The sequence below is a fragment of the Girardinichthys multiradiatus genome, chromosome 5 (assembly GCF_021462225.1).
Source record: "Girardinichthys multiradiatus isolate DD_20200921_A chromosome 5, DD_fGirMul_XY1, whole genome shotgun sequence".
Taxonomy (NCBI): Eukaryota; Metazoa; Chordata; class Actinopteri; order Cyprinodontiformes; family Goodeidae; genus Girardinichthys; species Girardinichthys multiradiatus.
The window spans coordinates 10,106,571-10,133,993 of record NC_061798.1 but is presented as its reverse complement, the minus strand read 5'-3'; the positions used below and the strand labels follow the sequence as shown (position 1 = coordinate 10,133,993).

The window sequence follows — 27,423 nt, the reverse complement described above, 5'->3', positions numbered from 1 at the left end:
CACATTGATGTGCCATCCTGGATGAGCTGCACTACCTGAGCCACTTGTGTGGGTTGTAGAGTCCGTCTCATGCTACTACGAGTGTGAAAGCACCACCAACATTCAAAAGTGACCAAAACATCAGCCAGAAAGCATCGGTACTGAGAAGTGGTCTGTGGTCCCCACCTGCAGAACCACTCCTTTATTGAGTGTCTTGCTAATCACCAAAGATTTCCCCCTGTTGTCTTTTCTATTTGAACAACATCATGTGAAATTGATTTCAATCAGTGCTGCTTCCTAAGTGGACAGTTTGATTTTAGAGAAGTTTGATTAACTTGGAGTTATATTGTGTTGTTTAAGTGTTGCTTTTATTTTTTTAAGCAGTGTATGTATATATATATGTATATATATATATATATATATATATATACATACACTATATATATATATATATATATATATATGTGTGTATGTATATATGTATATATATATATGTTTATATTTACAGTACCAGTAGTCCAAGTATTTTTATGACACCCAACCCGGTTGATGATGTGTTAAATTACACCCACAGCTCTACAGTGGCGCAAATTCTCCATCATTGGCCACAGCATGGGTGAGCGAAACTACAGAAAAGAGCTGAAGCTGTAAAATATACTTCTTGTGTTTTAATGACTTGTTTTTGTTTCAGGTGGTAACATAGCTGGAATGGTGAGTGAGGCCATAAGCTTAAGGTTGACACACACAGCCCCTTGCAAAAAGGATAGAAAACAGCTTAAACTGTAACACATTTTCTCACCTTCAGTTACATTATGAAACATAGTGGTGGCAGCATCATGCTATGGGGAGCCTTTTAATCAGCAGGGACAGGGAATCTGGTCAGTCTTGATGGGAAGCTGGATCAAGGATACTGGAGCTAACCTATTAGAAGCTGCTGAACACTTGAGACTGAGATGGAGCTTCAGCATCCAGGAGGACATCGACCCTAAACAAGAAGCCAGAGCTACAATGGAATGGTTTAAACCTGCAGTGATTGTCTTTATTTCTAGACCTAAATCCAGCTGAGAATCTGTGGCAAGACTCTAAAGTTGATGTTCACAGATGCTCTCCACACAGGCTGAACAAGCTTAACCTATTTTACAAAGAAGACTGGGGAAACATTTAGCTTCTAGATGTGCAAAAGTGGTAGAGGCATACCCTTAGAAATGCATTTTTTTTTTTAATTGTTTAAAGGCATGTATAATTTTCCTACATCAAGTCAAGTCAAGTTTATTTATATAGCGCTTTTCAGCAACAAGGCACTCATAGTGCTGTACATGAGGAAAAACATTACAATGATACAGAAAAACAAATCAAATGACATTAATAATCCTTGGGAGTTTACTGGTAAGAGCTGGTTCTAATCCAATCTTTCTAACAGAGGTAATTAGATCATTAAGTCCTCTGTGGTAAGGAATTCATCCTGTGCTAGAAGAAAAGTTAAAATATTAATCCTTGAGGTCGCTGGTATGAGGCAGGTCCCATCATTCAAATAAGCTGGGTCACTGGTATAAAACAGTTTTAGTCCAAACTTTTTAAATACTAATAATGTTTGGCTTTCACTGGTAATCCTTCTGAGAAATCTGAAAATCTATGAAAAGTAATGAAATCACACATTTAGGTAGACGAGAAAAGAGACCACATTAGGTAAGAAGAGGGGAAAACATCATATTTGACACTTTATCCTTAGCAGGATACAGTTTGAGATTGCAAAAAAAAACCTCAGCACAAAGAAGCAACATATATACGAAACATCATGCAGGGGTTCCGGTGAAGGGTGCATATGTTTATCTTGGGCATGTGTGTGTGCATGTGAGTCTATGCAAAGTAAGTCCATGAAGCACCGTCACAGAGGCCAATGTCCTTGATGGTACGTTGGAAAGTTCATCATCCGGCCACACAGTTCTGAGCAGGTCCACAGATGTCCTCAGGGAAGGGAGGAGGCAGAGGGAGCAGAGCATCTTGTTTACATAACATCCAGGAGAAGTTGAAGATAGCCGGCCATCCAAGGCCATACAAGGGAGCCAGATTCAGAAAAACTACAAATATTTGGGTTAGGCTGACTCTTAATTTTCCGTCAGCCTTGAGAGTCTCACTGGTGCTTCTCAATGGCGAATCCAAACAGCCAAATTCCAGGTCCTTTCCGGGACACACAATTCTGCAAAACTTTTTTTGCTGGTGTGTCACACTGAATTCCAGCGGAAAGGTTTAAGAGGTGTGAATAAGTTTGCAAGTTACTGTAGTTCAGACTCTGACGTAGAAATGTCTTTGATCAGCGTCCATCCGTTGTTTTCCACAGTTCAGCGCTCTCTATCCTGAGATGGTGGATTCCATGATACTGCTGGACTCCTACGGATTCTTACCCACAGAGCTGGTATTTTCACCGACCCTGCAGCACTTTTCTGTCTTTAATTCTTACTTCACAGCATTACCAACTATAACATATGAGATAATGTTTGCACTTCAACCAAACAGTAAAAATGCAGAAAATAGAGGAGAAACGTATCTCTTTAAAAGGTAATACATGGACCTGCTGGATGCCAAACTATCTATTTGATACATAATCACTTTATGCTGTTGAGGGACGCTGGAGGCCAGAGACATTCACAAAAAATTAGCCAATCTGTTTTTCTAATGTATCTCTTAATTCTAAACACTGAAGGTTGACAAGCAAATCCTTGGATACACCGTAGAGTATGTTTAGTGTCACTGCACCCTTGTTTTAATTTGCCACAAAATGCTAAAGCCATGGATTGGACATCCCTTGACAACCGCTTGGCACACATGCACCATTGCTATGCATTGAGACAGGGCTGTTGCAGAAGCAGCGTCACAAGAATATAAAACTGGTTCTTTTTTAAAGGCCAATAAAGTTCTATGAGTAGAATGACATATTGCTCTGACAGTTGGACTTTAATGTAATTGAGATATAATAGACATGAAAGGTAATTTTCTAAATATTCTAGAAAATATAAGCAATGTACACAGGTGTGCCATGAAAAGTAATAAAGTGTTTAAAATACTTTAAAAAAACATTTTACCTGGTTATATAATGGTTAAATCAAATAATCTAATGCAAGTATTTTAATATTCATATACAGTAATTTATTAGTGCAGTTTATGAAGGGTACACAGAATTTGAATTCCTGGTGGTAGTGTGGTGGTCTGGGGCTGCTCTGGTGCTTCAGGTCCAGGTCGACTTAATTGATAGAACCATGAATTCTGCTGTGTAGCAGAAAATCCTAAACAAGTCAATTCAAATTCAAAAATACTTTATTAATCCCAAAGGGAAATTAAATGTTGTTGTAGCTCACATTATGAAGGTTTCTTCAAAGAATCGTTGTAGATGCTGATGGCTGTGGGCAGGAAGGATCTCCTGTAGCGCTCCGTCTTACAGCAGATCTGAAGAAGCCTCTGACTGAAGACACCCTGTTGTTGTAAGACAGTCTCATGAAGAGGATGCTCAGGGTTCTCCATAATGTTCTTCATTTTATGAAGAATCCATCTTTCCACAATGATCTCCAGAGGTTCCAGAGGAGTCCCCAGAACAGAACCAGCCTTCTTTATCAGCTTGTTGAGCTTTTTTAAGTCCCTGGCTCTGATGCTGCTTCCCCAGCAGATGATGGCAGAAGAGATCACACTTTCCACAACAGACTTATAGAAGATATGCAGCATCTTGCTGCAAACACTGAAGGACCTAAGCTTCCTCAAGAAGAATGGTCTGCTTTTTCCCTTCTTGTAGATGGCTTCACAGTTGCATCTCCACTCTAGTCTGTTGTCCAGGTGAACACCGAGGTATTTATACTCCTCCACCACCTCCACTTCTTCTCACATGATAGAAATAGTTTTTGACTTATTCCTATTTCTCTTAAAATCTACAATCATCTCCTTTGTTTTAGTCATGTTCAAAATGAGATGATTGTTTCCACACCATGCCAGAATGCGGTCCACCACCTTCCTGTACTCATCTTCTTGTCCATCTCTGATCCACCCCACGACTGCAGAATCATCCGAGTATTTCTGCAGATGACAGGAGTCTGTCTTGTACTGGAAGTCTGAGGTGTACAGAGTGAAAAGGAATAGTGAGAGTACAGTTCCCTGTGGTGCTCCTGTGCTGCTGACTACCTGGTTAGACTCACAACCCTTCAGTCTCACAAACTGTGGTCTGTTTGTCAGGTAGTCTTTGATCCAGGAGATTGTTGAGGCCTCCACCTGAATCTTCTGGAGTTTCTGACAAAGCAAATCAGGTTGGATTGTCTTAAATGCACTGGAGAAATCAAAGAACATGATCCTCACAGTGCTGCTGGCTTTGTCCAGATGACAGTGGGTTTGTTGAAGCAGGTGTATGATGGCATCTTCAACTCCAACTCCACAGCAATAAGCAAACTGAAGGAGGTCCTGATGGTTAATTGTTTGCTTACTCAATTGGGCCAACAGGAGTCTCTCTAGGACCTTCATGATGTGGGATGTCAGGGCAATAGGTCTATAGTCATTGAGGACTGATGGGTGAGTTTTCTTTGGTACTGGAACAAGACAGGAGGTCTTCCACAACACTGGAACCTTCTTCTGGGCCAGGGTAAGGTTGAAGAGGTGCTGCAGAATCCCACAGATCCACACGATCTGGACCTGCAGCCTCATTCCGGTTCAGTGTTTCCAGTTTTCTCTTCACGTGACTTCTTGAGACATACAGGTGGAAGGTGGAGGCAGAGGGAGCATCAGCATCTTCTGATTTGGTTGAAGGCAAACATGTAGAAGCAGAAGGGTCCATGGCTGAGGTGGAAGATAAAACTTTGAGATGGGTCAGAAAAGCTGTGGGTCAAAGGAGGCTGGGATGGCTGTGGGCAGGAGTGAAGGATGCTGAGCAATAAAACTGGACCTATTGAAGAATGTGTTTAGTTCATTTGCTCTGTCCAGACCTCCATCGGTCCGATCGTCTTTCTGCTTGACGCCTGTGATCTTCTTCATCCCTGTCCACACATCTCTGATATTGTTTTGCTAGAGCTTGCTCTCCAGCTTCTTCTTGTACACCTCCTTGCTGTCTCTTATCTTGACTTTAAGTTGCTTCTGTAAACTCCTCAATAATTCTCTGTCTTCCTCTCTGAAGGCTCTTTTTTCTTGTTAAGCAGGTCCTTCAGGTCACTGGTGATCCAAGGTTTGTTATTGGGGAAGCATCTCACGGTTCTGGTGGGGATGATGTTATCCACACAGAAGTTTATATAGTCGGTTACACACTCAGTCATGGCATTGATGTCCTCTCCATGTGGCTGGCACAGTGCGTCCCAGTCTGTAGCCTCAAAGCAACCTTGCAGAGCTTCTTCAGCTTCCTGTGACCATCTTCTCACAGTTTTCTTCACTACAGGTTGCCTCTAAACGAGGGACTTATATTTCGAGCAGAGAAAAACAAGATTGTGGTCTGATTTGCCTGGAGGAGGTCTTGTCTATGACAATTGAATGTCATCAGATGGATCCTTAGGCCCAAACACACGTAGCTAATGCAGCAGTACATGGATCTAAAGCACTCAACCTTCTCAAAAAAAGAGGGTTTTTGATTGGCCTGGTCCAAGTCTAAATGTATATCTGATTAAGATGCTGTGGCATTACCTTAAACAGGCTTTTCATGCTCAAAATCAGTCCAATGTAACTGAATCAGAACAATTCTGCAAAAAAGAGAGGATCCAAAGTTCCTCCCCAGTAATTTGTAAGGCTAATGGCCAGTTGTTAAAAACGCTTGATGGCAACTGTTTTTAGGTGTAGGGGGCATTTAGTTTTTCATAAAGGGCCAGGTTGTTTGGAAATTATTATTAATTATTTGAAAACTGCATTTTTTATATCTCAGTTTATCCCTATTTGATATGAAACTTTGATTCATGGTCTGAAATATTCATGTTTGACAAAAAAATCACAAACAGCAGAAATCTCTAAGAGGGAAATACTTTTTCACAGCACTGCATATCCATTTACTTGCAGAAAGAAATGCCCAAAGTATTACGGCAGGGGATGGATGAGATGATACAATTTGAAAAGAAGATGGAAGACGTGAAGACGAAGGTTTACACTTACGACCAGGCTGTTGAGAGGTAACCCACCTTATTTCAGCTGTTCTTTATTGGACATAACACTTATTCAGTTTCATATTGTGTGTTCGACATCCAGGCTTTTGGTTGGAAACCAAAGTCTGACTGAGGAGTCTGCAAAGATCCTTCTAGAGCGAGGTCTAGTTGAAGTTGAAGGAGGTACATGAATATCCTCCTCAGTTGGGATCTGTGTTTTTTCCCTCATACCCTGAAGGCATGACAGATCTTTCTCTGTTGCAGGAGTGGTGTTCTCCAGAGACTTTCGGATCAACCTGGTAAGCTACTGACCCGCAGTTTGTTTCCAAGAAGCTATGCCCAGCATATTGTGAATTTATCTTTTGTGTTTTTAGAAGAACGTAGTACGCATCAGTCTGGAGCAATCTATGGAGCTGCAGTCACGGATTGAAGCCTCTGTTCTAGTTGTTCTGTAAGATGTTCTCCAGCCTCATGTTTTTCTGATTCCACTTGAATGCATCACACTGAATACATGTGCTATATTTGTTTTAACAGAGCAGAAAGTGGCTTTGAGAAAATATTTGCAAAAGCAGATCAGAAGAAATTTACATCAGCACTTCTTCAAGCCTACAGGGACCGACATGTGAGTTCATTCCTCCTGACTGCTTGTGTCAGATGGAGATGTTTGCATCTTAGTGTTTACTTGTGTGTAGTTATGTCCACCAATAACAACGTTTGAAAAGTCCACTGTCCTTTGTCAGTACAGGTCAATGTAGTTCTGTTTGTAGTTCACTAGTCAGAAGTCAGCCAGTGCTGGTTGAACTGTTTCTGCATACATTGTTTCTCTGTTTCAGGACACAGTGGTGAAGGTTCCAGGGGATCATCACGTCCACCTAAATAATCCTGAAGCAGTAGCTTCGCTTGTGTCAGAGTTCCTGCAGAACAAAGCACTCTCAGCCTCAACAGGATCAGGAGATGTTCATTCTCCTAAGTTATAGTGAAAACACGATAGGCAAACCATTTCACCCTACTAATTTAGGCAACCTTTGTGATTCAAGGTTGTCAATAGTGCATTAATACAGCTCTGTTTACATTCACACTGGTGCTTAAAAGTAAACCATCCAGTTGTTATAGGAGGGTTTTACTTGTGGTGATCATTAAATACGCATAAAACGTAAAAGTGTTTGTAGAGTAAAATGATTTTATTTTACTAAACCAGAATCTGTGGTGACAGCTGCTGCTTTATGAGCAACTATGTTTCTCAAAGAAATAATTAGATTGGATGTTGAAGCATATCTGTTAGCATCATGTCACAATGTAGATAAAATGAAGTTGAAACTGGCTTTATTTACCTTTTTTTTACCTAACTGTCCTTAAATGGTCTTCATTGTTGCACAATCTTTTTATAGTAACAGAGTTAATAACAAAAAATAAACTTCTATTAATATGAAATTATTTTGCTATTTAAGGATGTGGAAGAAAATTCTTCTTGGAAAACAAGTTTAACATATTAGGTTTCCATGTCATTTAATATAACAGTTTATAAACTCACTATTTTATAAACTCACTTTAGTTTGCAGTGAAGAGTATTACGTCAGCTGTCCTAGGAGCAAAGTGTAATGTCAACTAAAGGGGCTAAAGAGGGTGTTCTTTTTTTGTTTTGTTTTTACACCAGCTGTTTGTCTGAAAGCTGTCAAATGTTAATCAATGAAATTGTTTTAAAATGCTGCCTATTTTTTTCTGTTGCAGATGTTATGTATACTTGCAATCATTAAGTGAAAGTCCCTGCTTTTGTTTTATGTGTTCTAGCCTTCAGAAAAACAGCTATACCACTCCTCCTACACCATCTTTGTAAATTGTGGGATTCCACAAGGTCCAGTCCTAGGTCCATTATTATTTTATTTTTTTCACTGATTAGCATCATTCAGTCTTTCTGACATTTCCTATCACCTCCATGCCGATGACTGTGGGTTTTTATAATTTATCCTGTCCAAAATGACATTAAGACTGAAAATATGCCCCACCCAAATTACATCCAGGCAATAGTCAAGCTCTTGCTTCCTTTTGCACAACAACCAAATCCAGCATTTGTAATTTTCTTTTCAAATCTGATTCCTTCTTGGAGACACATCAAGTATGTTATCTTTCATTGGGGAGTATATCAAAGTTGTGGCATATGATTTTGTCTTCTTCTTGTCATCATGTTTAGATTATTGTAATGCACTGTTTACAGGCCTATATAAAAAAAATCTATTTCATACCACCAAGCTTTTCATAAAGCTGCTGCCAGACTTTGTTGGTTGAACTTTTAGTTTTCTGATCCCCTTCTTGTAGACTTCTGTCTCTGAAAAGCACTTTTTTTATATAAATTTTACTCTTGGCTTTTAGTTAAATCTCTTTACTCTTTTTTTGTCTTTTTTCCCCCCAAAAGTAAGCAAGTCACCATAATGGCAAAAAAACAATCTACATGCAAAAGAAATATAGTCATTTTCAACACATCTCCATTTTTTTTATTAATACAACATATCTATAAAATCGAGAATCTGTGGCAAGACTTGAAAGTTGATCTAATATCTTCATCTATCTTCCAATCTTCATGAAGAGTCAAGATCCAGCTAAAAACAAACAAAATAAACAGGATAGGAAACAATCACACAACATAAATACATATGTACAATAAACAGAAACAATTAAAATTTAGCAGAGGACAGCTGTACCAGTGTCTCCACAGCTGAGAATAATACAGTGTAGAGCTCAACTGTGGGTTTACTACGGCCATGATAATCTTATTCTTAGATTAATTTAAAAGATATAGAAATTAAATACACGAGGTTTCTAAGCACAGCCTGTAGAATGCTGGTTCCAGTTGTCGCAAACATTTCACTTAGACTGCCCCATCTCCGTCATTTCAGAAGTACTCTCAATGCATCGTTGTCGACAACCTGAAGTCTTTTCAGACTTGTCATTTAAAAGTCAAAAGAAGAATGTGAGAAAGAAATCTTCAGTTTTCTGGAGGCGCTTATGTAACATGAGATGGTTCAGGTTAAATCCTGCTAAAATGCACCCTCTGCTGGTCAAAAGTTGAACTGCAACCATCTTCAGAGAGCAAGGTGAGTAATTGTCACACTAAGCTGCTAGAGATATGCCACAAAAGACTTGCTGGTTCAAAAGTATTTAGTGAAGGGGGCTGAAAACCTACAATGCACACACTTTTTAGATATTTATTGATAAAAAAAACAATTTGCCTTCTACTTCACAATTAAACTCAATCGACTTTGTGTTGGTCTATCAAATAACATCCCAACTGAAGACAGTGAAGTCTGTGGTTGCAACGTCACAAAGTGTGAGAAACGTCAAGAACTATGAACACTTTTGCAATGCACTGTAGTTCTGAGAGCTTCTTTCTGAATAGACGATCTCTGACAGCATCCTGACGTGGTAGTGACGTGAAGTGTACCCTGGTCCTAAAATATTGTGTAAGGTTCACCTGTTCAACAGATGAACGCGTTAATACATTTTAAAATCACTTATTTAGAGTTAGACGGGGTTAAGTAGTCAGCTATGATATGTCACGTCCATTTTCGCCACTATATTTACGTCGCACAATTTGACGTTGGCGCTGTGTCGAATCATAGCTGAGCGCCAAATTCGAAATGCCCGCAGATCGTAAGGTTTGGTGGTGCTCAGATGAAGCGAAACAAACTCAAACGCAACAAAACCACCCTGAGCAAAGAGGGACCTCATCATGTGCAAACTGCAGTCATCGTGGTATCAGACAGGCAGGAAAACCCGTCCGCAGCTGACAGCGAGGAGAAGAAAAGCTCACTCTGCAGAGGATTTAAAATAGCTCCGATTTTCTCACCTTCGACTCAGCACAGGAAGCATGAAGGAAGATCTGATGCAGAGTCTGACCGGCCTGAACACAAATCAATGCCTCCTTCGCAGAGTGGTGACGTGAAGAGTCCACGCACTGGATCCCATCTGACAGGCAAGCGTGGAGCTGTGGTGTCCTCCTGGAGGTTATCTTCAAATCTGGAAAGCTGTCTGGAAGAAATCCAAAAGTCAAACCCAGCGTTTCCAGTTCCAACAGTTTTTAGCACTTTGCTGAAGAAAGCAAGCGAGGTGCAGCAGGAGTCAGGGCCTGCAGGTGAGATTCTCCAGCTTTACCTACCTGACTGTATGTATTCCAGTGGAATAAATAAAGGGCCTGACTGCATACATCTTCTCCCTTTTCAATCAGGGCATTGCTTCAATCCAGAGTCTTCGCAAACGCACTTAAAGGAGAAAAGTAGAAGAGGACTTGTCTCTGAGAGGCTACCAAAGCGACCGAAGTCTGACCTCGCTGCAGAGGCTGTGGTGGGACACTGTCTCCAGTCAGGACAGGATGAAAAGAAGCAGCCTAGAAGAACCAAGCTGAGTTGCTCTCAGCAGAGCTGGAGCCCAGTAGGCCTGGGGAACAGCTGTCCTACAAACCTTGGATGGATGAACCATAACACGCCAGACACCGAGCTAATAAAGGCCTCAGACCAGGTTCAGGGAGGTAAAGCCTGTTATATTCTGATCCGTTTTGACAACAGGTCAGGGTTAAATAGAAAGTACACCCTCTTTCAAGTCTTGGATTTTTACAAATCTGGCCATGATTAAATTAATCCGTTCTTCATTAGTTTCTAAAATGATTTAAATCTAACCTCAGGTAAAAAAAAAAAAAACACACAACAGATTCCACACTGTCATTATTTATTAAACGAAAATGAAGCCAAAATGGAAAAGTTGAGTGTGGAAAAACTAAGTAGACCCCATGTTTCACTTGTGGCTTTATCAGGTTCAGGTTACTTGATTAATACCCAAAGGTGGACTTGCTTTACAATGAGATAAGAATGACATCGGCTTTACACACACACACAATGTGAAAACAAACGCATAGCAGACCCCCCAAAACAATAATACTTTTAAGAAGTACTTGGAGTACTCAAGGCTCCACCAATCAGGACGAACGCATCTACACTGACAAAAAATTCATAATTTACCCAATAATTGGCAAATATTATCTTAATAAAAAACAAGTAAAAACTAATGCAAGTTAAATCATTATACCATCAATACATTAATAATAAAAACAATCTATTAATAAAGTTGTGTTCTGGATTTCCGGACTTCTACCTCCGGAGGGAAGAAACTGAAGCTCTCTGTTTAAAGGTTGGAAGTCATTTTTTGAACCATTCTTCAATTTTGCTTCAGTTTGTTGAGGTTTCTGGTCTTTGTCTGGGCTTTTCAATTGATGTAAAGTCTGCTACTTTCACTGGGCCACTGCAAAACGGTGTCTGTGTTCAAGTTGCTCACTCACCCTGGCTGTTTATGATGTCACTAAATGTCATGGACATGCTTCATCTATAGAGTTGGCAACAAAGGTTGTAAATAAAGTTTCAGAGCAGAGGTTAATGGTCCCACAAACGCCAAGCTTCAGCTGTCGAGCAGATGGCCTCAGATTTGTCTCATACGTACTTAGGTATATCTTGGTTGATTTAAGCCCAAATCATCATTCCTCCACCACTGTGCTTGACAGTAAGTAGTTTTTCAAACATAGTACTCTACATTATGATCAAGCATCTCTTTCCAAAGGACAATGTTGCAGAACTATTATGGTGCATTCTGGGGAAACTGTGGAAACTAAGTCATGTTGCCATACACAATTTAGAGAGAAGAGGCTTTCTCTTAGTAACCATTCCAAATAATGCATACTCGTTTAGTCCTTTTTTTAGCTATCCTGAACTTTATCATTAACTTGCTCACTGAGGCCTGTAGGCCTTGAGCTGGAGATTTATTTAGCCATTTCTCTGAGCATTGCACAGTCTGACCCCATGGTCACAATTTGTTGAAATGTTTACTCATATAAGATCGTTAAATGTGTAAATAATCCCTCTCTTGCTGTAGAATGATGGGTTTCAGATTGTTTGGAATTGACCTTATGACCCTTTCCTGATCGATGGGCAGTAGTAATGGCTTAGGTATTGTTATTGCTGATGTATTTCCTTTCTGATCGTGTTATCAACGCCTGCTTCTGCAGAGGTGGCTACATGTGCTGATGTTCAGTCAAGTACCTCAATGAGCAGCCCCTACTCTCCCTCTATAGTCCTGTAAAGAAGCAAGGGTGCACTTAGTTTTTCACTCACGGCTTTTTCATTTCGGCTTTGCTTCTGTTAAATAAATAATGACAATGAAACCTGGTGTGCATTATTGTTCATCTGAGGATAGATTCAAACACACTAAAGCCCAGATCATCTGGAAGAGATGGTCTGGTTTAGTTTTTACAATAACTCTGCTCTATACAAGTACAAGCTGCAGGGTGGGAACCAGTAATCCCCTTATTTTGTCTAGATTCCTCTATCGAAGATGTTCTCTGGACCGACAAATATGTTCCACGACATTCAAGTGAAGTCATCGGTAATTTTGCCTCGGTGAATAAACTGCACAGGTACATTTTAGTCTGATACTCACCTCTGCCATCAAAAAATGTTTGAAATACTGTATGAGGAGAGCTGCGTTTCTGCTTTTTCTTGGCGTCAGTTGGTTGAAGAAATGGAAGCTAAGAGCTGACGGTGACCAGCGGAGGCAAGTGGAGGAAAGGAAACGAGAAGACAACAGTAATCAAACGTTTGTTCAGTTGAATGTTTTGTTTTTTTATTTTTATGGTTTAGAAAGATTTTTTAAATCCTTCTGTGTAGATTTATGGGACTGTGGAGACTTCCAGGGTGAGGCTGGATTGGAGGATAGAGGAAAGGAGCCGCTGGGTAAAGCCATGCTGCTCACAGGACCCTCCGGTGTGGGCAAGACGGCTGCTGTGTACGCCTGCGCTCAGGAGCTCGGCTTCAAGGTGAGGATTTAAAATAATATATTTATTAGACTTTAATAGTTTATGTTTATATTGGCTCACAAATAACTTGAGCTGATTGGCTCATACCATTTTGGGCTCCTTTTTATCCATTCGTTAGAGGACAATAAGTCTTTCCTGCCGCGTCGTTATCGATCATCGTACACAGAGATTATGATGGCAGGTCCATTCTTGTTCATGTAAACACCTTCACCAGGTGAAGGGAGGAAACCTCCTCAGCTTGAGTTCAAACTTCTTCCACATTCTGTCACATCACAGCCACAAACTTTAAAGTATTTTATTGGGATTTTGTGGGATAGACCAACACATAGAAGTGCATAATGAGAAGTAAAAATGACAGTGTTTTATTTTTAAAAACAATTGTGTGGAATGCATTTAGCTCCCCACTGATTCAATGCTTTGTAGAACCACGTTTTGGTGCGGTTACACCACTAAGCCTTTTGAGATAGGTCTCTGAGAAAGGTCGCTTTGAAATCTTTGCCCACATCAGCTTTCAAGTGGGCAGATTCTCAGTTGGATGTAGGTCTGGACTTTAACTAGGACATTCTAACACATGAAAATGTTTTGACCTAAACCATCCCATTTTAACCATGGCTGTCTCATACATGGCTTGTTGCAAATTGAACGGTACTTTGTATGGCTTTAACTATGGCTTTTTTCTTGCCACTCTTCCGCAAAGGACAGATTTGCAGACTTCACGATTAATAGATGTCATGTCAACTGATGAATCCACCTGAGCTGTGGATGTCTGCAGTCCCTCCAGAGTTACCATGGGTCTTTTGGCAGCTTTTATGAATGCTGTCCTTGCCCAGCCTGTCAGTTGAGATAGACAGCCATGTTTTAGTGGATTATTAGATGAGAAATGCTCTTTGTTTTCAGATGGCTGGACTGGACAGAGCTCTGTGAGATGTTGGAAGCTCGAGATATTGTTTTAGAGCCCAACCCTGCTTTAAACTTTTTGACAGGTTTCTCCCTGACCTGTTGGCTGTATTCCTTGATCTTCATGATGGAGTTTGTTCTCTAATGTTCTCTAGCAAACCTCTGAGGCCTTCACAAAGCAGCTGGATTCGTGCTGAGATTAAATTTCACACAGATGGACTCTATTTATTAAGTAGATGATTGGTTGTAATAGGTTAAAGGAGGCTGAATACAAATGCTTTCCACAATTTTTCGATTTTATTTGTAAGAAATGTTTTTTTGTTGCCTACGTAGGAATGTGGTCAAAGAAATGCATTAATTCACAATTTTAAAAATCAGAGTTGTTCTTTTCCTCCTCTTTGTTTTTGTCTGAATGTGAGAGTAGATGACAAATATTGTTATGAAGCTTTACTGTTCCCCTTATGAACGACAGGTATTTGAGGTGAACTGCTCCTCCCAGCGCAGCGGCCGGCAGGTTCTGTCTCAGCTGAAGGAGGTGACGCAGTCTCACCTCGTTGACTCTCCGGGGGAAGATCCACTGAAGCCTGCATACTTTAACAACTACAGTGCTAACAGCTTTACTGCTAAATCTGTGGCCTTACCAGGTAAGATGTCGTTTGCACTCATGTACAACCAGAACTGCTGGGAAGTTTACCGAAATGCAACAAAAACCTAAATGTCATTATTTTTCCCCCACAAAGACACATTTGTTCTAGTCTCTTATTTAGAATATAAAATAAAAAAATAAATCAGGAAGTTGAGGGCAGCCATATCTTAAAGAAAAAGAAGTTTGGGGGAAGCGAAGAATGCTTGAAGAGTTTATACAAAATGGGAGTAACTCCCCTAGAGACTCTATACTCCACCTGTAGCTGTGTCTCTGCGTCAGCAGACCTGAGTCAAATCATCTAGCAGGACTCGGTAGAACGTCCTTCAGGTTTGTTGGACCAGGGACACAACTAAACCTCGCTGGACACTAGCCTTCCAGCACTGGAGTTTGGCACCCTGGGTTAGGGTGTCAATATGGGGTATAAAAGAAGCATCCACTGTTGGCTCAGTCTGTCCAAGCAAGAATGAAATAAAGTTCATGACTATGTGACAAATTCTTTAAAATAATCAGAGATTAGTGCAAAGTTTTCTTGTAAAATTATGAAGAGCTTGGGTCTTTCAACAAGTCGATATCATAAACAGAACTGACTGACCTACCTCCAGGTCAGATAGACGTGCCTTCTGTTTAAGATGCCTTGTCTACACTAACACGGATGTTTCACTGAACGGATACTTGCTGCTGTTTTTGCACCTCTTGTTCACACCAAACAGTGGTGTTTTTGATGGAGAATTACATGTCCAAAAATCCAGTTGAAAGTGGAGATTATTCAGAACTTAGTTTGTGGTATATGTTTGTACACTGGACACCGGAAAATTTCTTCTTTTAGGAAATGACATAGCAGACTTCCTTGCATATGCCAACTATCCCTAGAAACTAGAACTCTACCTTCCTCACTCTCCCTGACTCAGGCTGGTATGAGATTCTCACAGTACGATACCCTTGAGTAAGAATGTTATCTAAAATGTATATTTATTTGTTTATTTAGGATTTTGATAAGTAGACTTAACCCCTTTTCTAAATTTAGCAGTTATATTGAAGTAAACCAGCTTATTGCCATTCAGCTCTTTATAGAGTAACACTGGGATTCTAACAAGCTGTCATTGGCTGATTAGTTTGTCTGGTTTTTGGGTGATGCAGTGAACCTGCAGTCACCTGATCCACAGACATCCTGCTTGTAGTTTGCAAATTGTAGTTTCAAAACAGCGTTAGCTAAAGGAGAACGCTTTGCAAAAAAATGTCATCTTAAAAGATTTTTTTTTTTTTGCAGCCAGCCCCTTCATTCATGGTAAAAAGAAAGTACACCCCTTTATTTTATGGTTCTTTTTTAACCGAACTAGGGTGTCCTTGCTGTTTTTAGGACACCTGAACAATTTGGCTTTGGTGCAGTCTGGGAGGTTTGGGTTTGAACAACCGAGGTCAGGTTTGAAGGATTAGAAATGATGATGATGATGATTTTAGAAAATCATGTCAAGACAAGATTATTGGTAATACAGAGATGATGAGATCAGTTAGGATAAGTTGCCATTTTCCTCTTTACTCGTATGTACTACAGCTCTCTCTGTGAGCTTTAGTGTAGTGTAATCTGTGATGGGTATGGACATCTACTGCAGCAAGGCTCCATCCAACAGCCTGAATATCTCATTGACATGCAAATGTGTCTTCATTTGACTTTCAGTATATTGAACAACATGTCGCATTCCAAACCGTTCTTTTGTGATATTATTATTGCGATATACTTGAGACATATTATGCTGCTATGATGAAAGAATGGACACTAATTCTTCTTTGAGAACTGCTCTGAAATAATTAAACCTACCAGCTTTAGTGTTTATATATCAAAGTTCTTCGCTATAGTAGAAGCCCATGAAATACATTGTTTTTACAGTAATCCACTGAGTGCTTTTGAACCCACTTCCCTGATGTTTTTATTGCTTTTGTTTTGCAGGAAAAATGCAACTTGCTAAAAATATGGCCTCAAAGTCAAAAACACGTGCAGCTCGAAACCTAAGCTCGTCTGGTCGTAAATTCAAAGCTAAGCCAGCCTCTGTCACTTTGGCTCACTACTTTAAGATGAAGGGAAAAGCAGATCGCTTAGACATTTCCTACAGATCAACAACTGGAAAACCAGAGACAGAGGAAGTGGAAAACTCTTCTGCAGGATGTGATCAAACGGTGCCAAAGAGCAAAAAGACAGCCACGTCACTCATTGTGTTTGAGGAGGTAAAACTTTTGTTTAGAAGTCATTTAATGCTTGGTTTTATTTTATTTTTTTTATTTACAACATCCTGCTGCCACAGGTTGATGTCGTATTTGAGGATGAAGTTGGCTTCCTGACAGCCATAAAGGCTTTCATGGCCACCACGAAGCGACCAGTCGTCCTGACCGCCGGTGGTAAGTTTTATGTTCACTCTTTATTTATTTTACTTAAAATTTCTGACAGAATGTAGTTGCTCATTTGAAATAGTGTAATTGAAAAGTTTATGCAACACTCGTGGATGGGATTTCGTCCACATTTGGGGCTTTTAATGATGGAATGGAACTATTCTTTTTCTAGGGTGGAATGATAGAATAAAACAACTTAGATGAATTTCAGAACCAAAGTTTGGTGCACAACTTTGAATTTATTGCCCTTTTTTCTAAACTTCACAAGGTGAAAGTGATGCATACAGCTGCATTGAAATTCTTCCCTCAGCACTCTCTGTAGCCACCAACAAGCTTTCTTTAAATTGTTCGTTTTCACGGCACGGGCCCGTCTTTCAACCAAAGTCTGCGAGTTTCCAGTAATGTCGAGGTCAGTACGATTTCAGAGGCTTGGTCCGTTTTAAAACCGGTTTCGAAAACCAGTGCTCATTGTCCTGTGGAAACACCTAATTGTGTCCCTGTTCAATCCACTTGACGCAAACTGCCTGCCTCAGATAAAAAGGAAAATGATTTGGATATTCAAGAATAACCCAGGAACCACCGGTGGTCAAGCCTATCACAATAGAAGCTCCTAGAGCACAAGTTTCACTGTCTACAGCAAAGAGATTTCTACGTCACCATCAACTAAGAGGGTACAAACTGAGGAAGAAGTAATTACTTCAAAATGGAACCCCTCAGGCTAGTCTGAAATTGCAGCTGCCCACCAGGACAAGTCAAATGCATTCTGGAGAACTGTTCCATCCTTAAATGAGTCAAATAATGTGCCATTTCCCTACAACCGTGATTATAGACAAGTCAAGTTGAGGCTTAAAAAAAGCTAAATGTGCTAACTGTAGCATGGCGGTGGAGGCATCATGCTGAGGGTCTCCTTAGCTACAAGTGTTTGTGGTGGAATGTACAAAGTGGGCGGAGGAATGCAGAAAGACTAACTCCAAATTCATCATCTTCACTTCCAATCAACAGCTAGCTGATTGAAACTTGGACGCAGTGTTTTGGCAGGAAAATGATCCCAAATGCATGTTGAACTGGTTCACATTAAGCTCCTGGAATGACTCCGGCCTCAGCCATAATTCATCATTCACAGACTATCTCTGGGCCAGGGAATCGACAACTTTAATTGAACTCTATAAATTCTACTATGGAAGGACTTAATTAGACCAGAAGCTTGTTGATGCTTACAAAGGAAGTGTGGTTTCTCTGGACCTTTCTGAGGGACATTTCAAACAAGTTTCGGCCTGTATTTATAATTATAGCCCTTAGAGGATAAGAGAAAATACACAATAAATACAAACCTGTGCACCCAATTCTTGTTTGTAAAAATCATTAAAGCCGTTGTATTCACACCTGCACTTGGAAATATTGAACCGATTAAATCATTTACAGTTCCTAATGAATGACATGCACCTGATGGATGGATGGATGGATGGATGGATGGATGGATGTGAACTTCGGGTCAAACTGAAACTTGCAGTTCGACACACTGTTACTTTAAATCCAGTTATAGACAAGCTGAGATGTTAAATATGTTTTTCTTAGATCCTCTGTTCAAAGAGCGATTTGACTGCTACCTGGACGAAATCATTTTCAAAACTCCATCAGCAGTAAGTTACCTTGACATCTTCTTGCAGCACCATGCATGCATGTCTGCAGGGGCAGTTCACTGCTAAAACAAAGGAAAAGCTCTCCTGTCTCCTCAGTGGTTGTACAGATAAATAATTAGGCCAACTTAACGAAGCACGCCCTAAAACAATACATTCTTTTCTGAAGGTGAATATCTGTAATTACCTGCAGCTGGTATGTCTGGCTGAAGGCTTTCGACTGCCTTCAGAAGACGCCAGCAGCCTCTTCAGACTCACATGTGGCGACGTTAGACGCTGCCTGCTGCAGCTGCAGCTCTGGGTTAACAGTAGCAGACGATGGACCTCTCAGGGCGGAAAGGTTCCTGAAGAGCCAATCAGCTCACAGCGTATGTTTAACCTCTGTGAATATGGCTTCTGTTGTTTAAACCCCGGCAACAACAAACCTGGCGGCAGTTTTGTTTTCCAGACTGGAGCGCAACAAAAGGAGGCAGTTTAGACTCAACATTTCCTCCTTGGCAAGCAGGCTGCGCTGCACACATGTTGGGTCTCCATCCTGTAACCCAGAATTACCTTCTGAATTTCTTAAAGGCAAGTTTTTACTTTTGCATTAACACTGAGATTAAATTACACACAGGAAGGCTCTGTTTACTGGCACTGGGATTTTATTAGGGGGCTGAATATAAATGGATGCTTGCTTTTTTAAGATTATTAGTAAAAAAAAATTCATATCATGCCTTTTTTTTTCTTGCACTTCACAATTATACTCTACCTTGTGTTTTGCAAGGCGCCATGCATTGACAGACTGTTCATTCTGCAGCTTGGGTCCTGGTCTGAAACAGACATGTTAAAGTTTCTGTCCATGAGCTGGAGAAGAGGTGTGCCTCTTCTCTATTCCAACCTGGAGCTCCTTCTCTCTACCGGAGCCCCTGAATCTGATTCCCAGCTGCAGACTGAGCCAAGACGTCCTGGCGCTGATCTGCACATCCTGCGACTGAATCACACCATCGGTTCAGAAGTGTCTCAGTCTAGCTTCAAATCTTCCAGGCTAAGCCGAAGGAGATGTACCGCTTCGGTGTCTGATGCCAGATCAGCTTCAGATTTACCCAAAAAAACTCAAAGAGCCTCATCATTCAATGAGACTCAGTCAAAAGCTCAGAGCTCATGTGACAAACCTGAAGAACATGCAGCCAAAACGGTTGCCAACTCTTTAGATGGCCTGGCAGATTTCTTTGACCTTATGTCAAACATCGATGCAATGCTGCCTCACCACATTTCAGGCACACACACGGCTGAAGCATTTGTTTGGACCGGAGCAGCTATAAAGGATGGTTTGTTGGATGAGTCGGCGGAGGAGAACGGCAAGAGTCGGAATCAGGACGGGCTTCAGGAAATTAGGGCAGCAGCTGAAGGTTTAGGGTGTCGCCGGTGCTGGAGGAGAGTTACTGAGGCGTGGACTGAAGCCCACAAATACAAACAGACACTGAATGTCAAGCAGTGGAACAGACTGCAAGAGAGATTGCTGCTAACTACCTGCTTTAAAAGACAGAATCTCAGCTTTACTGCTCAACCTCCATGTGCACCAAGGTGAGTCTCCTCCATTTAATATTCCAGACCTATTTTACATACCTAGCTTTTTAGCCAAGACTGTTTTCATTTCATTGTTCAATTTCTTTTTAAGCTAGATGTGACACTGTCCACACAGATGGTGTAGAGATCTGTCAACATGTGTCTTTTAAGTATAACCTCACACTGAAAGAATAGAAAGAAATAACAGTACATTCATGTATTTCAAAAGTTCATGATGTCATGAACTTCCCAGGATCTTCCTTACTTAATGGTGGTCATTGACCAGGTTTACGGCAAGCTTCACCTGACAGATGGCCTCACATTTGATTCTATAATGCTTTGGATTACAGAGGAGTTCAGTCGACACGACGACTGCAGACCAAGCACAAATCATCAGCCTTCCACCACCGTGCTTAACAGTTGGAATGAGATGTTTTATGCTGATAAACTGTTTCTTTTCAACAACCATGCTGCTGTGCATTAAGGTCAAATGTCTTTTTTTTTTTATTGGTCTCGTCTGTCCAAAGGACACAGGAGTTCCAGAACGCTTGTGGTTCATTGAGATGCTTCTTTGCAAACCATGATTTTGCGTCATAATTCATTTTAAAGAGAAGAGGCTTTCCCTTGGCAACTTTTACAAACACGCCACACTTGTTCAGTCTTTTTGGATTCGCTGTATCTGGATTTTAACATTTTAACCGAGGCCTGAACTGTCTGAGATGGAGATCTTGGGTTTTCTGATTCCTCTGAGCATTGCAGTTTGAACTTTCTGGAACATCCACTCCTGGGAAGATTGGCAACTGTCCTGTTTGATCCTTGTGAATCTTTCACACCGTGGAATAATGGACTTCTAATAGTTTGGAGGTTCTGATGTTATGTCATTATTTAATTCGAAAAAGACAGAACCTTTCCGCTGATACCACAGGAACACGTACAGCGAGGTGTTGAACTCCAGTCCTCAGGAGCCCAGAGTCCTGCTGATTTTATATGCCTAACTGTTCTCCACAAGGACTGGATTTAACACCCCTGATGCACATTATCTAACTTATCTGAGGAATAAAAATCACAGTATTTTAAACACTATAAGTTATGCAGGAGCTAAAAGGCTGAGATCGAAAATTCATTACTTTGTCGGACCTAAATCTCAATGTTCTGCTGTGGCAGTATATCTTCTCAGAACCATTCTCAGACTGATGGACAGCTAGTGTTTCATCTTTGCAAATATTCATGGTCTCAATATCTTAAAACACAGTTTCTGTGTGCACATCTTCCTCCACCTGTCTCCTTCCAGTGTGTCCCAAAGGAGGTTCCGATTGAGCCGGATGGTGCTCAGCAGTAAGACCTTCAGCCTGCTGGGTAACAGACGGGCCGTCTCTGTCGACTACCTGCCCGTTCTCCGCTTCATCTGTCGCACGCTTGGTGCACGACAGCACAGAGAGCTAGGGAGGTGGGCCAGTGACAACATACTGGCATCTTTTTGTCAGGTTTTTAAAACCGTAACATCACTTATTGAATCTTTTGTTTTCACAGTGGTTGGAAATACCTGAGCGGTACACATCTGGGCCTCTCAAAGTCTGCCGTCCAACTCCTGGCTGAGGATTTCTCTTTAATGAAAGTTCAGAAAGACTTGTGAGCTAGACATGTTTCACCGTATTTATTTTACCAGTACACTGTCCGGTGGATTTATTGCTTTTGAGTTGACAAATCATGTTTTATTTTCAGAAAAGTGCAAATGGGAAATGTAAATAAAACTATTTTAGCTGGGATTTGTTAAAAAATACTCATGGTGTGCTTTAACTACTGAGGTCTTCACATATTTTACACAGACCATCAGGAATGACGATGCTCCAGCAGCAGAAAGAAAATACCTCGCAGTATGACTGGAACAGAAACAACACATTCTGTAATAATCCCCTTAAAACAGCCTATGGAAGCTGTAAAGGACTGCTGATGCAGCTCAGGAGTCTGTAGTACAGTGAACATGATGAGTCCCAGGGCAGCTAATTGGAAGATTCACTGAGGAGCTCATAAAACGCCACAGCCTGCAGAAGAGCGTCACACAGCTCCTCCCCTCCTCTCCTGCTGCCCATCTGGAAGTAGTTCCTGTACTTGGCCAGCAGCTCCTGGGGGACGTTTATCCTGGGAAACTTCTGCGTTACTGATTCAGTCATCAGCTGTCGCACCACCTGAGCCCCACTGGTCCGAGCTTCCCCTACAATCAGGTCGAAGTGGCGTCCCACAGCGATCCTTATCATGTTGAGAACCCTGGGAGGAAGGGAGGAGTCATTATTTCTGAGCTTCATCACTGCTGAAGACCTGCACACGTGGACAAAATTGTTGGTACCCCTCGGTTAATGAAAGAAAAACCCACAATGGTCACAGAAATAACTTGAATCTGACAAAGGTAATAATGAATAAAAATTCTATTAAAATGAACAAATGAAAGTCAGACATTGCTTTTCAGACATGCTTCAACAGAATTATTTAAAAAAATAAACTCATGAAACAGGCCTGGACAAAGATGATGGTACCCTTAACTTAATATTTTGTTGCAATCCCTACAGTGCAGGACTGTAGGGTGTTTCACTGAAGCAGAGAAGCCATGTCAGCGGTGTGGTCATTTTTGTACGGTGTTGAAAGGGTACTGAGATATTTATGATATATAATATCAGTAAACATCAGTTATCGGCCATAACAGCGATATTAATATCGGATATCGATGTCGGCCTGAACTTTGATAGTTGTGTATCTCTATGAAAATAGCATTAATTCACTAGCATTCAGTTTAAACCCAGAGTTCTGCAGTTTGTTGGCTTTGTGAATAATTTGGAGCTGCCAACAGATGCACAACCACGGAGTGTGGGTGGAGCTAAACATCCACACCACGCTTTAAATCTTGGCACCAAAAGCAGTGTGTGAGGTTCTGTTAAAACCTGCTGCAGTACGACACTGAATGAGATATGCAATGCTACTTGTTACCCAGCTATTTTAAAGCATAAATAACACATACAGGTCCTTCTCAAAATATTAGCATATTGTGATAAAGTTCATTATTTTTCATAATGTCATGATGAAAATTTAACATTCATATATTTTAGATTCATTGCACACTAACTGAAATATTTCAGGTCTTTTATTGTCTTAATACGGATGATTTTGGCATACAGCTCATGAAAACCCAAAATTCCTATCTCACAAAATTAGAATATTTCATCGACCAATAAAAGAAGTGTTTTTAATACAAAAAACGTCAACCTTCAAATAATCATGTACAGTTATGCACTCAATACTTGGTCGGGAATCCTTTTGCAGAAATGACTGCTTCAATGCGGCGTGGCATGGAGGCAATCAGCCTGTGGCACTGCTGAGGTCTTATGGAGGCCCAGGATGCTTCGATAGCTGCCTTTAGCTCATCCAGAGTGTTGGGTCTTGAGTCTCTCAACGTTCTCTTCACAATATCCCACAGATTCTCTATGGGGTTCAGGTCAGGAGAGTTGGCAGGCCAATTGAGCACAGTGATACCATGGTCAGTAAACCATTTACCAGTGGTTTTGGCACTGTGAGCAGGTGCCAGGTTGTGCTGAAAAATGAAATCTTCATCTCCATAAAGCTTTTCAGCAGATGGAAGCATGAAGTGCTCCAAAATCTCCTGATAGCTAGCTGCATTGACCCTGCCCTTGATAAAACACAGTGGACCAACACCAGCAGCTGACACGGCACCCCAGACCATCACTGACTGTGGGTACTTGACACTGGACTTCTGGCATTTTGGCATTTCCTTCTCCCCAGTCTTCCTCCAGACTCTGGCACCTTGATTTCCGAATGACATGCAGAATTTGCTTTCATCCGAAAAAAGTACTTTGGACCACTGAGCAACAGTCCAGTGCTGCTTCTCTGTAGCCCAGGTCAGGCGCTTCTGCCGCTGTTTCTGGTTCAAAAGTGGCTTGACCTGGGGAATGCGGCACCTGTAGCCCATTTCCTGCACATGCCTGTGCACGGTGGCTCTGGATGTTTCTACTCCAGACTCAGTCCACTGCTTCCGCAGGTCCCCCAAGGTCTGGAATCGGCCCTTCTCCACAATCTTCCTCAGGGTCCGGTCACCTCTTCTCGTTGTGCAGCGTTTTCTGCCACACTTTTTCCTTCCCACAGACTTCCCACTGAGGTGCCTTGATACAGCACTCTGGGAACAGCCTATTCGTTCAGAAATTTCTTTCTGTGTCTTACCCTCTTGCTTGAGGGTGTCAATAGGGGCCTTCTGGACAGCAGTCAGGTCGGCAGTCTTACCCATGATTGGGGTTTTGAGTGATGAACCAGGCTGGGAGTTTTAAAGGCCTCAGGAATCTTTTGCAGGTGTTTAGAGTTAACTCGTTGATTCAGATGATTAGGTTCATAGCTCGTTTAGAGACCCTTTTAATGATATGCTAATTTTGTGAGATAGGAATTTTGGGTTTTCATGAGCTGTATGCCAAAATCATCCGTATTAAGACAATAAAAGACCTGAAATATTTCAGTTAGTGTGCAATGAATCTAAAATATATGAATGTTAAATTTTCATCAAGACATTATGGAAAATAATGAACTTTATCACAATATGCTAATATTTTGAGAAGGACCTGTAACTGTAAAAGTATCACAACCGTGACAATAAATTATTTTAAAACAACGGGAAGGAGTCAATATCAGCTATTCCAATGGATGTCTCTTCTGACCTGGGAGGAATATTGGGCTCCGGCGGGGAGATTCTGGGCTCCAGCAGAGCAAACAGCATGGCCTCCACAGTCCTCATGTGGGCCATGACAGGAAACAGAGTTGTGTTCTGTACAGATATGGAGGGCTTCTCTATCAGATAGAAATCTGCTGATGGGAGGACTGACACGACCGAGGAAACCTGTGGGCAGAAAAAAGAAATGCCTTCCTATTCAGCAGGAAACGAGAATTCAGAGAACACCATTCATAAAGCTGTAGTGAGCATACTCACGTCATTCAGGTAAGAAGAAGCCATGTACGTTCCTTTCAAGAAATTGGGACAATCCATCTGTTGCCACTCTAGTACGGTCATCCCCCGGTCCACATGGGCCCAGGCGATTTTATTAGTTCCACATACTATTGATACAATAGATGATGCATCCTATAAACACAAAGGACCATAACATAGGAGCAGTGTGTTAAATATAGGGTGATCTAAATTGTTGTCATATGCAATGCCCTAAAAAAAGTATTCCTGACCCTTTGGCTTTACCACATTTTGACATGTTACAATCTTCAATATATCTGTGCAATAAATCAAGACAGTAGTGAAAAACTGGGAAGTGGAAGCATGCATCTGTTTAGCCTCTCTGAGTTAATACTTTAAAAAACCATCTTTAGTTGCATCTGCATGTATTTTGGTGTATGCTTGTACTAGATTTGCACATCTACAAAATAGCTCAAGCTCAGTTAGATTGGATGGCGAGTATCTGGACTTTGGGCCATTCTAACACATGAGTATGCTTTGATCTAAACTAGAACTGAACAATATACCGACTTGCAACATCGCAATATCACATAGGACTGATTGGATGCAAGATCCATCCATCCATCAATCATCTATACCCCTTGTCCTTGCAGGGTTGCAGGGAAGCTGGTGCCTATCTCCAGTGGTCATTAGGAGGGAGGCGGGGTACACCCTGGACAGGACGTCAATCCTATTAGTAGGATTTTCTAATGCATGTCAATAATACGTCTGACCTATTGAATGGACTTTCACTGCCCTCAAATTAATATTTTTACATACCAATATACCAAATCACAATGACATGTTTTCCAGATATCAGTCAGCCCTAATATAAACTGTTCCATACTGGATCTGGCTGTAAGTTTAGGGTCACGGTTCTGCTGGAAAGTGAACCTCCACCCTAGTCTCGATACGTTTGCAGCCTCTAACAGGTTTTAATCCAAACCTGCTCTGTATTTAGCACCATCCATCTTCCCTCTGCTACAGTAAAGCATCCCCACAGCACATTGCTGCCACCACCGTGTTTCACTGTGGGGATGGGGTGTTCAGAGTGATATGGCGTGATTTTCACCAGAGTTTTGCATGTTAGACAGAAAGTTCGACTTTGGTCCCATCGGAGCAGAGCACCTTCCACATGTTTCCTGTGTCCCCTACATGGCTTGTGGTAAACCTTAAAAGGGACTTCTTATGGTGAAAATCTTGCCCCCTTTTCATAAAAACTCAAATTGTGGAGTTCATGTCCACTGCCTCTTGCCTGCTTCTGAGAAGCTCTGCTTTCCTGGCCTATTCAGTTTAGGTGGACCTTCATCTCTAACCTGTCTGCTATGTTCCTTGGTCTTCCTGATGCTGAATTCTTCTGCAAATCATCGTATAAACATAACAAATAGCTGAGACACTCAGTTTACTTAGAACATAACTGCTGAGTAGATGTTTGTCCTCACATTCAGACACATGAGGACCATAAACCAGCATCTCACCTCCAACCAGGACCTGTCCACCTCCGGCCTGATGAACTTGGCCAGCTGTACCCTCACCTTCCTCTCCTTCTTCTCGGGGTTCAGGATGGAGTTGAACACTATGACGGCGCTCTTGTGCTTCAGCAGCGGGACATTCACCACGCTCTCCAGAGTTTTGAACGGTCCGTGTTTGGTCCTGTAGTCCACGATGTTGAGCGACTTGCGGCCTCTCAGCAGCTTGACGCCGGCCAGCTCCGCGGAGGTGGCGTTGTTGAGGAGCTGGAGGATGGTGTCCCGCTGTTCGGAGGTGTAGCAGGTGTCCAGGGTAGTCCTGCTGTGCTCCTCCTTACAGGGCTCAGACGACAAGGGGGAGGACGAGGTGAGAGCGGCGTTTAAGGTCTCAAAACCCGCCACGGGGACCTGGCTCCTCCAGCAGCAGGTGCACTGAAGGTGGCGCATCTCCAGGTCCGCCGGTAGAGAGCCGTGCCGAGGCCGGAGCAGTAAGCCGGGCTGCCCCGCATAGTGACCTGCAGCGGGTTCAGCGGAAAGAGTTCCCTTTAAAACACAGCAGCTGTTAAAAAGACAGAATATGCTGTTCAATAGTCTGTCCTAAACAGGAGTAAAATAAAGAGGGCGGCTTAAACAGTGATTTCATACAGGCATTATTAAACCCACTAAAGTTTCAAACAGTTGAAACCTGCTGAACTACACCACACGGCATTTAAATAAACAAACAAACAAACAAACAAACAACGCCACCCTCGATACCAACCCCTCTGAACCACCGACGACAGAAATCTTCTCACGACCCACATCGTCCTTCTTTTAAAAACAAGATTCATTCATCTGCGTTATGACACCATGTCAGTCGAACTTCTTTTACTAGAACGCGCAGTAGAACACAGAGAGACCTCCGCCGAAAATACGTCATTTCCGGATTTCACC

The 27,423-nt window shown here is 41.5% G+C and overlaps 3 protein-coding genes and 1 long non-coding RNA gene across 7 annotated transcripts in view; 2 read left to right on the top strand and 2 right to left on the bottom strand.

Moving 5' to 3' along the window:
- The window catches only part of serhl (serine hydrolase like), a 12,229-nt gene extending 3,795 nt beyond the window's left edge, over nt 1-8,434 (top strand). The window contains exons 4-12 of one of the 2 annotated variants that reach the window (XM_047365405.1): nt 554-595; nt 671-690; nt 2,318-2,392; nt 5,986-6,095; nt 6,172-6,251; nt 6,333-6,367; nt 6,446-6,519; nt 6,603-6,690; nt 6,902-8,434. In XM_047365405.1, coding sequence (XP_047221361.1) covers nt 554-595; nt 671-690; nt 2,318-2,392; nt 5,986-6,095; nt 6,172-6,251; nt 6,333-6,367; nt 6,446-6,519; nt 6,603-6,690; nt 6,902-7,045 — 668 coding nt within the window. In that variant the 3' untranslated portion in view covers nt 7,046-8,434. Of the gene's footprint in view, nt 1-553; nt 596-670; nt 691-2,317; nt 2,393-5,985; nt 6,096-6,171; nt 6,252-6,332; nt 6,368-6,442; nt 6,520-6,602; nt 6,691-6,901 lie in introns of both variants that reach the window. The other variant, XM_047365404.1, reaches the window with a different exon arrangement.
- On the bottom strand, nt 7,706-12,389 carry LOC124868306. The gene is made up of 4 exons (XR_007038300.1): nt 11,392-12,389; nt 10,219-10,321; nt 9,910-10,091; nt 7,706-8,662 (listed from the first exon to the last, which is right to left on the bottom strand). It is a non-coding gene; the product is annotated as an uncharacterized LOC124868306 (long non-coding RNA).
- Nucleotides 8,694-21,806, top strand: atad5b (ATPase family AAA domain containing 5b). 2 transcript variants are annotated; one of them, XM_047365399.1, is made up of 14 exons: nt 8,702-10,194; nt 10,288-10,587; nt 12,423-12,519; nt 12,612-12,688; nt 12,770-12,918; nt 14,288-14,459; nt 16,407-16,681; nt 16,759-16,852; nt 18,419-18,483; nt 18,650-18,848; nt 18,929-19,050; nt 19,280-20,046; nt 21,320-21,475; nt 21,559-21,806. In XM_047365399.1, exons 1-14 carry the CDS (start codon nt 9,735-9,737, stop codon nt 21,659-21,661), a joined length of 3,036 nt encoding a protein of 1,011 aa, XP_047221355.1. In that variant the 5' UTR covers nt 8,702-9,734; the 3' UTR covers nt 21,662-21,806. The 2 variants fall into 2 exon arrangements, with proteins under 2 accessions (XP_047221356.1, XP_047221355.1); XM_047365400.1 differs by lacking the exon at nt 21,320-21,475 and having other exon boundaries at nt 8,694-10,194.
- Nucleotides 21,668-27,423, bottom strand: tefm (transcription elongation factor, mitochondrial). 2 transcript variants are annotated; one of them, XM_047365402.1, is made up of 5 exons: nt 27,251-27,423; nt 26,500-27,049; nt 25,007-25,156; nt 24,738-24,916; nt 21,668-22,293 (listed from the first exon to the last, which is right to left on the bottom strand). In XM_047365402.1, exons 2-5 carry the CDS (start codon nt 26,935-26,937, stop codon nt 22,029-22,031), a joined length of 1,032 nt encoding a protein of 343 aa, XP_047221358.1. In that variant the 5' UTR covers nt 26,938-27,049; nt 27,251-27,423; the 3' UTR covers nt 21,668-22,028. The 2 variants fall into 2 exon arrangements, with proteins under 2 accessions (XP_047221358.1, XP_047221357.1); XM_047365401.1 differs by having other exon boundaries at nt 26,500-27,005; nt 27,251-27,422.